Source organism: Bombyx mori, chromosome 5 (assembly GCF_030269925.1).
Source record: "Bombyx mori chromosome 5, ASM3026992v2".
NCBI classification, from domain to species: domain Eukaryota; kingdom Metazoa; phylum Arthropoda; class Insecta; order Lepidoptera; family Bombycidae; genus Bombyx; species Bombyx mori.
The window spans coordinates 11,215,303-11,231,392 of record NC_085111.1 but is presented as its reverse complement, the minus strand read 5'-3'; the positions used below and the strand labels follow the sequence as shown (position 1 = coordinate 11,231,392).

The 16,090-nt window shown below is 42.3% G+C and overlaps 2 protein-coding genes across 11 annotated transcripts in view; one reads left to right on the top strand and one right to left on the bottom strand.

The window, feature by feature from the left end:
- LOC101738942 (luciferin sulfotransferase) overlaps positions 1-16,090 on the top strand; it is a 343,088-nt gene that overhangs the window by 139,025 nt on the left and 187,973 nt on the right. The gene's annotated exons all lie outside the window — the stretch shown is intronic.
- The window catches only part of LOC101738670 (agrin), a 182,069-nt gene that overhangs the window by 29,786 nt on the left and 136,193 nt on the right, over positions 1-16,090 (bottom strand). For all 10 annotated transcript variants that reach the window (XR_005244675.2, XM_038010935.2, XM_062668707.1 and 7 more), the window contains 2 exons: positions 2,739-2,774; positions 807-1,016 (listed from right to left, as the gene is read on the bottom strand). Coding sequence is in view for 9 of the 10 variants with exons in the window: in XM_038010935.2 (XP_037866863.2) it covers positions 807-1,016; positions 2,739-2,774 (246 nt within the window). In the remaining variant the exon portion in view is untranslated. The remainder of the gene's footprint in view (positions 1-806; positions 1,017-2,738; positions 2,775-16,090) is intronic.

Genomic DNA, 16,090 nt, shown 5'->3' with positions numbered 1-16,090 from the left:
AATAACGCCATAGTTCGATTCTCTGTCAAAATCTAAACAATAGTGTTCGCAAATGATCTTAGCCCTTGTGAAGGTATGAAACACATAATGTAAAAATTTGCATTGGTTGGAGTACCAATGCTTCCTAACCTTACATTCCAATTGTTTACTACAACCTACGCACGTATTTTTATTTACTACCTATGTATATTCGTGCGTATTCGTATAGCTGGTTTTCTAATATAATTGACACTTTGGCATCATAAATTAGAGGCGGAATACACTTTGTAGTGCCTGGTTCCCGTTAGAAAAATTAATTGTGTATTATTCACGTTATAGAGTTCTGACTTGCAATTTGGAACCACTTGCAAAACAAGTTCGTTTCCAAAGGACTTTTCTTTTTTTCTTCACCTCTTCGCTGGTAGCCTAAGGGGTTATTCCAGCAACGCCCGAACATGAGAACCTTTCTACTTTATACTATAAACCTCTAGAATGTACACCCCCGCTTTAAACAAGGCTGAAACCTTCCTTAAGTCCCGTTTGCTTTACCAACTCATAGGCTGTCTGCTTCAGACTTCGAAATGAAAATTATTAATTATTTTTTGTACATTACAAAGTTAAGTCGTACACTGTGCCATTACTAATTTGTACTTTATTACAAAGTTAGGTCGTACACTGTGTGCATTACTAATAAAAATCTTACGTTACGGACACTTTTTCCCGGTTAGGGTAACCCTCCGCATCGTCCCGTCCCATAAGGAACTCCGTTCCAATAAACTTAAAAAACAAACACGCTACGAAAGTTAGAAATCGTTGTAAAATCTTACCACATTCTCCTTCGTGTTTAATCCGTAAGTTGAGACGCCTTTCACAGGCCTCTTTTCGCAAGTAGCAATGGTTCCGATACGTCCGGCCTGCAGTGGAGCATACAGGGGCAGTTGATGTTGGACAGGTTGTAGGACAGGCGCAATGGGCTCGACCGTCCCCCAGGGACACACACTCGGCACCCCAACGGCAAAAAGTTTTTTCGCACGCTTCTGTAAATTGTTACATCTTTCTTGTTTTTGCCTATAGGTTTTGTAACGCTATACCCGGGGAAATTGTAAGGTTTTCTTAACGTTTTTTTTTCTTCAAAATATCGGTCTTATCATTATAGAAGTGAAAATGAATAAATAAAAAATATATACTATCATTTTCAGAAGAAGAGAAGAAATACGCAATTATGTTTAATCACATCAAAAGGAAAGCCTGCGAAACCATTCGTGCTGACATTTAAAATTGATTAGAAACGAAAATAATTTCGGAGACCTACTAGAATTATACTAACGATGCTTTGATGTAACGCAGCGTGTTCTATTTAAGGTAACTCAAATCCCAATTTTATACCTCACCTGTAAGAATCGTGACCGAATTATAAAAGAGATCCAAAATAAGATGCAAACATCCGTTTCACCACAGCACCGTTTTGTTAGCTCAGGCTTCAGGGATTACCGATTTTCGCTTATTTAAAATTCTGAGCAGACACTGCCAGGAGCAGTCACACCGCGGCTCGATAAAGTTAATTTAAAATTGCTTTTCTGATTTTAAAATTTTATGCTATTCTCGGCTCAATTCTTATCGTTTTATTAGGAACAAGAAAAAGGAATAATGTTCGTAAGTTTAATAGCACTAACTTCGATTAAATTTTTTAAATTACTATTCAGATTCAAACTTATCATTTTGGCTATTAAATAAAATACCTTCAACAATACATTATAAATTGTTCATACAATTGTGTCTGCGGATGCAAGCGAGCGACAAAGTGTTTTATTATTACGTTTGACTCGTGTCTTTTCTGTTCGAAAAGAGGTCAAGTATCAGAATTCAACCGCGAATTTATTTCCTTCGCTTTCGTATAAAGCTTGCCGAGTGTCAACGAATTCGCTTAAGAAATAAAGCGTCCGGAAATAACAATTTTGTAAGAAACAAACGAAATGTTAGAATGCGAATCGCTGCAGGAGAAGACCGAGATAAATGGAGACAGGGAGGGGAGATAAAAATGATGGCGGATGCTTCGTGAATGGAACAAAATTAGGAAATTCACCGCGGCACTTTTTCAGCCTTGAGTGCTGTTTAAATTATCCGTATTATCTGGACGGTAAATAAATTCGTACTGGTGCGGTTTGAACGTGAGTAAGGAAAAGGGTTTCTAACTCCCGTTGATACGATTTAAAATTCACTTCGTTTCTTTAAAAGTCTATATAAAGGTATAAATGTTCGATTTTCAAATAAAGTTAATATTTAATAAAGAAGTGTTGTTGGTTCTCAAATTATTTGTCAGACACCTGCTGTGATTTATCAACACAATGAGTGTCTTTGCTAAGATGTCTTCAAATGTACGAAAGACAATATAGGTACGTCATTTTACACGAATTACACTAAACACTAAAACTTCAATAAACATATAAAGTATTTATTTGTCCAACGAAATAAGCCGAAAATAATAACATGACAGAATGTATGCTGTCAGTGTCGCCAACATAATGCGGGAAGCGCCCTTCTAAGTCTCGGAGACAAAGCAATTTTGTTGGCTCGCGACTTCAAGTTGGCATGTCACCCGCACAGCCTGCCTACATATGTGGATTGTAGACTAAAGATAAGCATTGCGAGGCTCTGAGGTCGTATCGCAGCTATTTACTTTGAATTAGTCGTGTGCCAGAAACCCTCTAGTACTTTAAATCACACAGATTGCTGTATATTTAAACATATGAGTGACTCACCTTCCGGAGCCGGTGGTCTTGGTTGATAATGTAAATCTGAAACAAAGCAAATGTATTTTCAGTTATGTTAATACTATAATGAAATTAAGTTAATTTACGTTTCGACAACTATTTAATAAAAATTAAATAGTAATAAAGTCTATTTATACAAATATTAAGATAAGAGATGGACCAACAAAATGAGATAGTATAGAATGGCTTAGCAAGTCATGGTAGAGCAGTGGACTTGAACTAGATACAAGTGACATCTAGAGACCTATCTTTTGAGGAGATCTTTACACACTATTAGAGACTAATGCAGTCTATTTTCTTTTTATTTAATATATTATTAAATACGAGTATTTTTAACTAACCGACATATTGTTAAATACTACTTAGTGTCCTAATTTAAATACGACAATTATTACCAAATTTTCATACTTAATTTTAAAGTAATGTAATAAAAATCAATTGTATGCACAGTATTCAAATTGTTTATTATTGTTTAAACAACACATTGAATTTGTACTATTTTTAAAATGCAAGAACCAAGAGGCTTTGCTTACAGATATGCAGACGCGATTGAGGGATTAATTGACGCGGCGTTGTCAATTACTGCCGCCCTCTTCGGACGTAAGGTCGACATTCTAAGCCCTTCCGTCAGGTTTACAATAATAATGAACTTTAAAACCAACGGTGGCGAACAGTACTGGTAAATTTACAAACCGCAAACCAAATGGTGCCTAATGTGATTGTAAAACCGAACTATAGTAAAGCTACACCGCAATACAGATTAACTGTTTCATTAACTCTATGACACTACGAACGTGGGACACACTTAAAGTCATATGTTGCGGTTGAGACGCTTCAACTGCTTATTTATTACAACCGTTCGGTCTAGCTGTATCATGTGCTTAGAAATAGTTGGATGGAGTATGGAAGGTGAGCACGTGCTAGTTGAAGACTATGTATGTACTTACAATCAGCTTCTAATGAGTAGTGGTCTTTATTCGCGCAGCCTTCATTCGCGCTTTTACTATTCGTCGATTTAAAAAAATGCGACCCAGTTCCTATATAAATTATATATATACATTTTTTTTATTGCTTATTTGGGTGGACGAGCTCACGGCCCACCTGGTCTTTTGTGGTTACCGGAGCCCATAGACATCTACAACGTAAATTCCGCCACCTACTTTGAGATATGAGTTCTAAGGTCTCCGTTTTTACAGTACAACGGCTGCCCCACCCTTCAAACCGAAACACATTACTGCTTCACGGCAGAAATAGGCGAGGTGGTAATATCTACCAGACCTACAGAGAGCTTGAGATATAAGGTAGATTCTCAGTTGTATCGGAATTACCGTTTCACTATCGAATATGAGCGCAGACGTGCCACATTACTATGCCGCGCTAAAAACCGGCAGAATTACGACACTTATCCATGTCCCTTCACAATAAATTCAATCACAAGATTTAAGTACAAAAAAATAATTTCAACGGAATCTTATCTAATTCAGTTGCTTCAACGCAGCCATAAATTTTTAATGGAAATCGGAAAATGCTGTGTCTTCGAGCGTATGTTATTGGATCACGTAGAACAACGATTCTCCCGGGCGGTGGTCACCTATTACTGGCTGAACAATGCAAATGTACAGGCACAGCGTGAGCACATTTTTTTTTTTTTTTTTTTTTTTTTCTACCTAAGCTGATAGCCCTAGCGGCTATTTCAGCGTAACCTAACTTTAGTAGGTGAGCTCACGGGGCTCAAACCTGACGATGTTGCTAACACGAACCCTAGCAAGAGTCGTGCTTCGCAGAATCTACCACCGGATCGGAAACGCGACCCACTGAGAAGATCCGGCGAGAAACTCAGTGGGCTGTGTCTGAGAGTTAATTTACTCGTCGAGCCCTTCGTCGCAAGCGACGGGTTCGACGAGAACGGTGACCGGTGCTTGAAGTACCTAAAAGCACCGTTAGTGGATCGGGAGGATCCGAGATGACGTGTTTTGGGCGACGTCGACTGCTTTCCATTCTGTCCGCAGGATCGGGAATGTAGTTACCGGCGGCCACGATGAGAGGGTTCTCGTGTCGTGCCGCTTTATCGAAGTGGCGCATGGACGCCGACTGAAGATACTTACTGATGGACTCTAAGTCCAGGTCGTCATGGAGGTCGACGTTCCTGACGAACCACGGGGCTCCGACGGCTATCCTGCAAAAACGGGATTGAATAATTTGAAAGGATTTTAAGTGTATGCGGGCCGCGTGAGCGAACACTACACTTGCATAGGTCATGACGGGGCGTATGCAAGTTTTGTAGAGTGTCACCTTATTTCTAAGGGACATTTTACTTCGCCTACATATCATCGGGTAGAGACGTCCTAGGATGAAGGCGGCACGATCGCGTACCGTCTTGATGTGGGGGCGGAATGTCATCCTACTGTCGAGGGTGACGCCTAAGTATTTGACCTTCGGGGCCCACGGTATGGGCTGGTCGTACATCGTGATTGGGCGAACGGCGGGGGCGGGGGTGTTGACGCGCCTAGTCGGGAGAGGGATGCTCAGCGTGGTGTTCGGAGGGCGACCCCTTTTGAAGAGCACCGCTGTGCTTTTCGTGGGGTTGATGTCGATGCGCCACTTCCGGAACCACTGTCCCATGGTGGTAGCTGCGGTCTGAAGTCGTCGATGAAGCAACGCCTTCTTCCTACACGAGTAGTAGATGGCGGTGTCATCGGCGAAGAGCGCCAGATGGGTCTCCGGAGACCGGGGTATATCATTGATATACAACTGAATAGTAACGGGGAGAGGGCGGAGCCTTGCGGGACTCCGGCTGTGACGTGACGGGGCCGGGAACGCGTTCCCTCGACTCGATATCGGAACGAACGGTTCGACAAGTAGTCTCGTATGATGAGCACGAGTCTGTCTGGCACTCCCATGTTATACAGTTTGTATATCAAACCGTTGTGCCAGACTTTGTCGAACGCCTTCGCTATATCGAAGAAGAGGGCTCCTGTCAGAATGGGTTTCCGCCTGTTCAGCCCTAGTAAGATGTGCTCCGTGAGGCGGTGCACTTGATGGACGCACGAGTGTCTGGCGCGGAATCCAAACTGCTCGTCTATCAGAATTTTGTTCGCGGATACGAAGTCCCAGAGGCGTTTACGAAGGAGCCGTTCGTATAGTTTGCCTATCGCCGGGAGGAGACTGATGGGGCGGTAACTCGCGGTTTCGTTCTTCGGTTTGCCCGGCTTGTGTATGCCGATAACGTCCGCTTCTTTCCACGCCGCGGGAAAGATGCAGTTCGTCATAGCAGCATTTAATATGGTGGCCAACATCGTTATCAGTTGGGCTGGTAACAATTTAAGCGCGCGGTTGCGGATGCCGTCGGAGCCGGGAGCTTTCCGTGGTTGTAGGCTATCGATCGCCTCCTTGACCTCGGAAGTGGTAATGGGGGGTAACGCGTCCGAGGGCGGCAGGGAAGCTCTGCGCTCGACCTCCCTGTCGACGAACTCGGTGTGTTCGGGGTTCGCGTGTTGAGTGCTGGTGGTGCACTGCTCTTGCAGTGCATCGGCCAGCAACTCTGCCTTGTCATCGTCATCGTAAGCCGGTGGTTGGCCTGAGGGGCGTACGAGAGGCGGCATAGTGGCTATAGTTTCGGACTTGAGGGTCCTAGCTAGTTGCCAGTATGCTTGGTGAGTGGGCGCGAGTTCTTCTAAATAACTATCCCAGTTTTCGTTTCGGGCGTCGCTTAAGCGGGATTTGACCTCCCGCTGTAAGCGACGCATCCGAGTCCGGTTTGAATCCGTGGGATATCGATCGTAGGCCCGGATTGCCGCGTTTCTGATTCTAACGAGGTCCCTAAGATCGGGGGAAAGTCTGATGCGGTGGAAGCAGTCCTCCACATCGACTTGTTTCGAAGATCTTATGATCGCCGTCGAGACGTGATCAGTGAAGATGTTTATGGATTCGACGGTATCCTCGGGGGATGGAGTTGAATCCGGGCCGCAAGGGAGGATTGGTGGAGCGGTGTCAGCTAAGCACGTGCCCAGCTTCTTCCAATCCACCATGGTCCTCGTATCTGGTTCGCGGTTGAGTGGGCGACCGAGCTGCATGACGACAGGTCGGTGGTCTGAGTCGAGTTCTGACATTGCCTCGATGGAGCGCAAGCGCAGAGTTACGTTCCTCAGCAGTGCCAGATCTATTGTGCTCGGACGACGCGCGGCGTTGTACGGATAGCACGTGGGGGTCGGGGGGTTGAATACTTCGAATGTGAGGTCGTCTATGAACGCGTCGAGACGCCTACCGTTCACATTCGTGCGATGGCAGTTCCACCTAGTGTGGTGGCAATTTAAATCGCCTGCCAGGATGACCGCGTCCCCCATACCGAACAGTGTCTCGAGGTCACTGCTCAGGAGGGGTTTGTCAGGGGGGAGATAAACGGATGCGATGACGATCGGCTGGTGTCCCGTCAGCGCGATGCGGCACACTGACGCCTCGATATGTAAGAGCGAGGGAGTATCGAGAGGGACGCAGTGCAGGGCCCTCCTATAGTAAATGACAGTCCCGCCCTTGCGGGCGGAGAGTCTGTCATTCCTAACCATGACGTAATTCGCGACTTTGGGGTCGCGACGCGAGGGCTTTAGGAAGGTCTCCTGCACCAGAAGGATGTCGATGAGATTATCGCGGAGAAACTCATATACTTGATCGCGCTGACGCGCGAGTCCGTTAGCATTATAAAATGCTAACTTTATGGAACGCGGTTTTTCCCTACCGTTGCACGCCATTGATTACCGGTAATCAAACCAGCGTGCGCTGGACGGACTCGATGACGTCGATGTACTCGAACGTCGCGTTTAGGCGGTCTTCGGCCGTGACCGCTCTGCGCATGGCGTCGGCGAACGCACGCATGCGGTCGATATTTATCGCGGCGATGTAGTCGCGAATAATTGTAAAGTCGTTTACAGCAGGCCGCGCGGGGCCGGGGCGAGGCGCGGGACCGGGCGCGAGGGCGGGGCGCGGCGCGAGCAGGGGCTGGGGTGCCGGTGGTTTCCCTGCCAACGTGAGCGGCAGCGGTTTTGCCCACGCGGAGACGGTGGGCACCGGTGCCGGTACGAAGGCAGGTTTCGGCGCGCGGGGCGCCGAAGTCTTTGGGCCGACGGTTTTAGATGGCGCGTTGGCCAGACGCTTCCGCGGGGCCTTGGGGCATCCGCGGTAGTTGGCTGTGTGGCCCTGCTTCTGGCAGAGCACACAGCTCGGCGGTTCGGTCGCGGTCTCTTTGACCCGCGAACAGTCGGCTGTCGCGTGGTCACCGAGGCACTTCACGCACCGCGGACGCGCGTGGCAGTTGCGCGCGGAGTGGCCATACAGTTGGCACCTATGGCACTGACCGGGAGTGCCTTTTTTGTGTGGGGCCTCGACGGTGACCCCTGATAACCCGCAAACGGTGCGGAGGCTTGAGGCAACTCGTTTGCCTTCGGCGGTTGGTTCCAGCGCGACGAGAACCATGTTGTATGCGAATTTATCGCGCCCGCTGTGCATACGGTGCACACTTATGATCGGGTACGTTTGCCTTATTAGGTCTTCCTTGATTAGCTCGACGTCGAGCTCTTTTGGTACTCCGCGTATTACTACGCGGAGCTCGCGGTCCTCCTGGAGTGCATAGGTGTGGTATCCTATGCTCTCCTTTCGGAGGTAAGAAGTGAGGGCCCTATGGTCGCCCGGCGTTGCGACCTTAATTTGAATCCCGTGCGCAAGATTACGCGCTTGGGAGTAGTTGATTTTGTTGGCCGTAAGGGCCTGGGATACCCGGTTCCACGCGGATTTTTCGCGTAGGATTACGGGCGGGGGCGCGACGATTTTGTTGACGGGCGCGGGTTTCGGCGACGGAGTTGCGCGGCGAGGGGAGTCGGGTGAGACCACGACTTTAGGACGCGACGCGTTCGCGGCCTTGGGCTGTTTTGGCGCCGTGGACGGTTCCACGGCACGGGCGCGTTTTTTGGCACGCGTGACTGTTTTGAACCCATCGGAGGTTCCAGGCTGCGGGCTCGTCGCGGACTCGAAGTCCATCTCCGATCCGGTATCGGAGTCTGAACCGGAGTTGACGATTGACGACGCGACGGACGAGATCGGTGTAAACGTCGCGGGTGCGTTAGGCGCCTCGTTGGCGCTAGGCGCTTCATGAGTCGCTACGTGAATACGTGCGCTCGAAATGGATTTGGGGGCGGGGCATGTTTGCGCGGCTTTGAACGACGCGGCGAGGGACGCGGGCGGGGGGGAACTTGCGCGGGCGGCCCTGTAAGCCGCGAATTCGGCCGTGAGGTTTGATAGCACCGGGTACTTCTCGGCAAGTAACCCGAGAAACCCTAGTAGCTCTTCTTCCATTTTTTCCGGTATTTTTTGCCCGGGGGGGGCGTCCCCGGGACTTAAGGCACACTCGCCGAAAGGCGAGTCCCCTGAGTAGGAGTTCACCCCCTGCGCTTTACCAGCAACAAGGGGGGGGAGTGCCTTTGCCGTGAAAACGGCAGTCGGCTGGGGATTGGGGTGGAAGTTGGGAGGGTGGGGCCCCACTGGGTTGTGAGTGCCACAACAAGCGGTGATCGCAGTGGGGGTTCAGTCTTTAAAAAGACTGTTTTGCACGCCGAATAGATAAATAAATTTAATAATGAAATGAGTGGATGATAAATGAGTTGTCGTTTCGAGTGCAAAACTACGAACACGAAATACGCTTTACCGATTCAAGGTCGCGATGCCAGCGACAGAGCGTCCGGAATGCAAAACAACGTCGACGACAATGTCGTGCAATCCAAACACACGATCGCGACAGCAGCGACAATTTCTCGGGAAAACGCGTCCGGGCTCAACCGTGTTGCGATCGTGAGCACAGTGCTACGTCTCCTGCATTTATATGCAAAATCAACTGGATGTATCGCGTACAGTGAGCAATAAAATTATACGAAGAAATAGCAAATTTCCCTGTTTTTATTTTGTTTTATATAAATTCGTTTCTTTCGGAAAACCTACGGATAAACATATTCGACCTGCCTATATTGTATTTTCCATAATTTATTGATAAAAAACTTTTTTCACACACAAACACACACTTCTTTCCGTCCTTCGGGTAACCATTTTACTATAGAACTGAAATTTAGAGCTCTTTTCTGAAGGTGGGTGGGTGGGTGGAAGGCTGCCCCACCCTTCAAATCGAAACGCATTACTGTTTCACGGCGGAAATAGGTGGGGTGGTGGTACCTACCCGTGCAAACTCACATGAGGTCCTACCACCAGTAAGAAACCTTAGAATTATTATCTTAAGGTATAATTTACGTTGTAGATGTCTATGGGAGGGTAACCACTTAACATCAGGTGGTCTGTGTGCTCGCAATAAATAATAATAATAACAAATCCTATTCTTCTGTTTGCCCTTATTCCTTATCATCCGGACTCGGCGCAGCATATCCTCTTATCACGTTGCATAGGGAATAGCATGAATTTTACGACTGGCTGCCTGTTTGACTTCAAACTTCCTTGGGTTATCTGTTTCATCTTTTATTATTTCTTTCACTTCATCCGGTTTTGGTTCTATAATTTCCATTTTATAAAAATGAACATTTATACTAAAATTGAGATTTACAAACACTAAAAGATGAAATATATATTATTTTATTACTTTTTCTATATTTTAATAATAATTTCAGTTTCATAATACAATATTTATTTATTTATTAAGTTGCACCAACAAAGTGATCCTCAATACAAACCATTTACAAATTGACAATAGTTCATGGCAGATGTCACCTCAATTATAGGTGCAATCGACAATGCATTAACAACAAAAATAAAAAAATTATACATCTAAGATTTGATTACATTTAATTGATTGCTTAAGATTAATTTATATTTAATTGGGACAATTATGTATCTACTGTAATTATGTATTTACAATTATGTATTATAGTACATAGAACTGATGAATTAAGCGTCATTTTATGGTTTATTCACTGCCCAATAAACTAGGGCGGTGAAATTTAATAACGTTGTTGAATTTCACATAATAAATTTAATTTCATAGGGATATGATAAAAATGGAGAGCAGACGAACGATGTAAGTAGTCGAGGCAAAGGGTTCTTGACTTCGACATTTTCGCTGGCTCCCCTCGAGTCCTGTGAAAATATTTTCGTCGTATATTCTTTTCGTCCTGACAGACCTTTGGAACTGTCTCGAATTATGTAACATGTAATTTAAACCACGAACCGTTAAGTTGTAAAAACAAAAAAGTTATTAATCGATGTTTAACACGGCGGTGAGGCAGTTAGCGCTCCTTACTACTGGACCGAGGGTCGTGAGTTCGATTCCCACGTCGGGCCAACATTTTTGAAATTCTCTTTGCCTGGGTGTTTAATATATATATATTTAAACGTATATAAGTGTGTATATCAGTCTCTGTTTCCCACAGTATAGGGAATTGTAGTTTGGAGCCAGATGAATTTGTATGGATTGTCCCCGCTTATTATTATAGTCTAGTACTCGCGAAATACATTAATATAGTAATACTATAATAGTATAGTATTTAACATAGTAATATTTAATATATTTTCTCCGCAATTTTTTTACTCCTTATTTCTGTCTCGTAGAAAGGTAGGCCTTTTTGGTGTTACGTTTACAAGTTAATCGCCATAGTCCTGTCTATTTACTTATCTTTATTGTAGCTTTTTTGCCGCGGAACAATCATGTTTCAGTTCGCAGAGTAAACCACCACCAAATAGGTACACCTGCGCCAAGGAAAACACAATGTACCACGAAAAATACAGTCTCATAAACATTTAAGGGTGTTCATTAAATGTGATTTTTAAAACTAATTTACTCAGCAAGAATTTGCTTTATTTTGTCTTACTTCTATTAATCTTGTAGCATGGATCTCAAAAAAGATAATCTGAGTGTCCGAGTCAACTCAGATTAATTCTGCTAGCGACGCTTTGAAGTTCAGCTGGTAATGTTTTCGTTGATTATCCGATTTTGTCACAGAAAACCAAACCAAATGAAAGAAAAATAAAAACAGAAGTTCTATTGAGTTAGTCTTATACGTATGTATTAGTTCAAACAAGAGCCTGAGAATCATAAATTTACAACATGATTTTTGTTTGCGGATCGTAATATTATAGTAAGTACAAAATGAGCGTACATAGATGTCACGACTAATTCGATTTCCGTGTTTATCTCAGAAACACGGAAATCGAAAGCTGGCTCGGACGCTAGCCGGGTTGTGTTGGGGCGGCTCGCCATATTGTTTTATTGCAAATTGGTTGGACGTAGACCGCGCCTGTCCTTTACATATACGAGGCTATTAAACTACGGTCCGTCTCCAGTCACGTGTTAAACGAATCCAATAGCTGTGTACAATGCCAGACGGAGCCTAGTCCCCATGTCGTGCTGCGAAGGCTCAGTAAACCGGTGCTATGCAAATGGCGGTTTTCCGTCCGTGTTCTAAACTGAATTTTAAAAAGCTTATACGCCCCTGCGTACCGTACGCTCGATGGTCGTACCGTGAAAATTCAAACAGATTTAATATTCACAAGCGTACGAGAAAAATCACTTTTCAACGACGTATAGTTACGGAACAGAAAATTCGACGGTGAAAAGTTAGTTAGTGAGCATGTAAACATCTGTTGTTTTAGAAATACAGTTAAATAGAAAGGAAATGTGTAATTTTATGCTATGTATATATAAAGAGCTACTAATTGCTTTTTTGTTTGATTCTTCATATTCATGTACATATTTAAGCGGTGTGGGTTCAGTTCATTTCAAGATGTTAAAATGAAATGAATGTACCCTTAAAATTTGTATGTATCCAAAATCTTCTTGGATTGCAACATTACTTCTACGTGAGTGTAATTTATATCAAAGAATAAATTTAAGGAAATTTCATTTTCTCTTCCAACCGCTTATAAAACTTGTATCTCAAGAAACACTTATTAAGCTGAGATTCGAAATTCGCCTGTAAAAAATAGCCAGGGCGGTGGTACCGATCAGGATAAAGTGATTTGGAAAAATTGATACTAAGATCGAATCGTGGTATAACCTATAAGTTGACTTATAGGTTATGTATACCACACAACGGATACGACATTCTTTTAAGCATTATATTATCTAAGGTATGTTTGTGTATTTATTTCTATCCATCGCAAATCTTTTATCCGATTTGTAATATCGTCATTGGCACATCGGCAAAGGCTTTTTTCCATGGCACCTTTTGTAAATTCCGCTCGGAAAAATCATAGTAGTTGATTATTCGACAAACTCTATAGAGCGCAAGGAGTGATGGGTATAACGGTGCTTAACGCCAAACTACGTATTCATTAGATGACGAAATCGCCCGATCTATTGTCGCTGTCCACTTATCAGCGTAATCAAATCAGATCTATCCAGTATTATACTGCTTTAAGGAAATTAGGTTAGTGAAAGCAGATATTATTCGAGATTCTTATTACAATGGATATTACATTAAGAGGATTATGGGTAGTATGATGGGTGCTCTTGATAATATTGTTATTTTAGTCATAGACTTAGAGAGGGAATTTCTTGTTAAGTATTTATAATAATAGCTTATTAAAGAACGATCGATCTTATCTTGAACTGAAACGTTTCGTGTTGTGTATTACAACACAGTTTTATAGTCTAAGTTGATGTATAAAATAATAATAGTGCGTGTTGTGTTGCTTTTGTTTTTTTGTAATTTAAATTTGTAAATTTCTCTTCTTGTTCACTTTCTACTTATATGTGATTTTGATTGTGGAAACATATTTGGTTATTGTTTTAACTATATTTTTTTTAAATATGATATGTTTGTATTGTACTGTTTGTTTCCCAAATAAATAAATAAATAAACACCAAAATGCAAAACTCTTTATGTTCAAAGAAGTTTATGGCTGATTTTAATTTTAATTTAATCGTCAAATGAAAATGAGGTGTGCAATGAATTAATTTCGGTATGTATCAATCATTGTAGTGATATTTACTATCCTATTATATAGTGAAATGGGTTTTTCTCATCAACGATTTAAAATTAAAAATCTAAATACTTTGAAACCTCAACTTTGCGCTAACAGGTTTCTATTAGTTGATATACAATCATCTCAATGTCTTGATTTGCTACCTCTTTATTATTCTAGCTAATGGATACTAGGGAACACTATTCACATAATTTACGCAATATTTATTTAAGCACATATGCAATCTGTCAGTATTGTTACACCCCTAATTGGCAAGGTAAATTTCTGAATTATAGCAATTAGTTGATGTCAGTTGATATTACGAGTATATTTCACGACAATTATTTAAATCGTAGAACATCCCCCTAATAGTTGATTATCTCAATTTAGCAACTAATCTCAGACTTTACCTGATGTTAAACATGAGACAAAATTGACTATCTCAAACACATATTTAGGCATGATAAATATCAGCAACTGCAATCAATAATAATGTGATTTTGTTATTGTAAAAAAGTTCTTTTTTTTATGATTGAAGGATTACTGGTGGCCCGGAGGCCTTTCCAGTTTCACCAGGACAGGTGGGCGAGCAAAGGCTCAGCCAGGAGGGGTGGGATTTGCTAACAGCTACCCGAGCGCCTCCGAAGGAGATCTAACAGCTCAAGAGCAGCTGCTTCGCGAATGAATCTACTACCGGATCGGAATCGCGACCCGCTGAGAAGATCTGGCGAGAAACTCAGCGATCTGATTCATGGGTTAGGTTGCACGGCGAACTCTTTGTCGAGTTCGACGAGTACGGTTACCGGGGTCCCTAAGCCTGCTCATAGTGTTAGAGCTGAAGGCGTCTAGTGCAAAGGTTATTGAATCTGATGGATCTGTAAGGACGTGTCTAGGGCGTCGACGGTGACTGGCTCCTGCGTGATCAGGATTCGGGGAGTAGTCAGCGGCGGCAACGATAAAAAAGTTCTATGACATGAAATAAGACGCAACATCTGGAACTACTCCATTCTAGCATAGATCGGCTATTCCACTGGATATATAAGTAATACCATTGAATATCTCAAACCATCAACTAGTGGAAATGTCGAGATCTGCTCCTGCAACAATAGATAAGTCTTAAGACTCGTCAGCTACAACAATAAAAATCATTTTTATTGCTAACAATATCACCAACTACTAACATGAAATCGGCTCAAAGGATATCGTGGATATTATTTCTTATACAGTTATAATAATTGTACGGAAAAAAATACACCAAGAAATAATTTCGTAGCTTTGTAAAGTTTTTCTCCTTACGTTGTGCTAAGGGTTTTTCGACTTTATTAATATAAGAAAATACATGCGTGGCTAGTATCGAACCACCCAGGAATTGTCTCTAATATTGAATACTAAGAGTATTCAATTAAATATTTCTACAAAACTTTTCACGAATATTGCATTGATACAAATTTATTATTTATAAGTAATGCTATTTAAGACTTTTTGTTTTTGTTTATAAAAGAGCAGAAGCTCTTCTTTAAAAATCTAAAATCCAATTCAAATTTGTTTTTACTCCTTTTCCTAAGCTACAAAATTAGTTAATTTATTTAAACAAAAAAATAGATTATCGTGAAATTGCTTTAAGATACTTGATTTTCTGGGATTGAAGACCATTCAAGTTTTCCGAGCATTTAATTTCATTTCGTGACGTCAGTTTGAACTTCATTGGTGTTTGATTTATTGTATCTAAACGAAATAAGTTATTTCTTAAGTGAATTGATTAACATATGCCTATAATACTGTATAAACAATTATACATACATAATATATTTATACATTATACATGTATACTTAAGTGTATTTAGGTATGTATGTATGTATATGTATAATATGTATATGTGATTGTGTATATTTATATGTATGTATATATTTTTGTGTTAATTTAACATAAATTTCATTGCACCTACCACTATTTACTCTGCACTACCTTTGGTTGACTGGTAGAGATTGCCTTAGGCATTAAACCTGCCAATGTAAATTTTACATGAAATGTAATAAATAAATAAACCTAAATTAAAAAGGAAATTTTAGTCCCATAGAACGACTTAGTCCAGGTGAAGAGATGACAAGCTGTAGAGCAGCTTGCAAGTAGTGGATGAAAAAAGCCGAAAGCTGATCTCAAGGGCGCAAAATAGTAACGGTCTTTGTGCAACAATGGACAGCTGTAGGCGGATGATAAATCTATTAGTATCATCATGGAACAGTTTTATTAAACTGCTACAATAATAATTAGTATACAAATTAACAATTAATTGGATACAATCCGTTCAGTGTTATTAACAAATTATCAAAATGTCGTTGACAGTTCTCTCTAAATTATGTGAATCACGCACGTGGCCATAGTCATGTCCCGA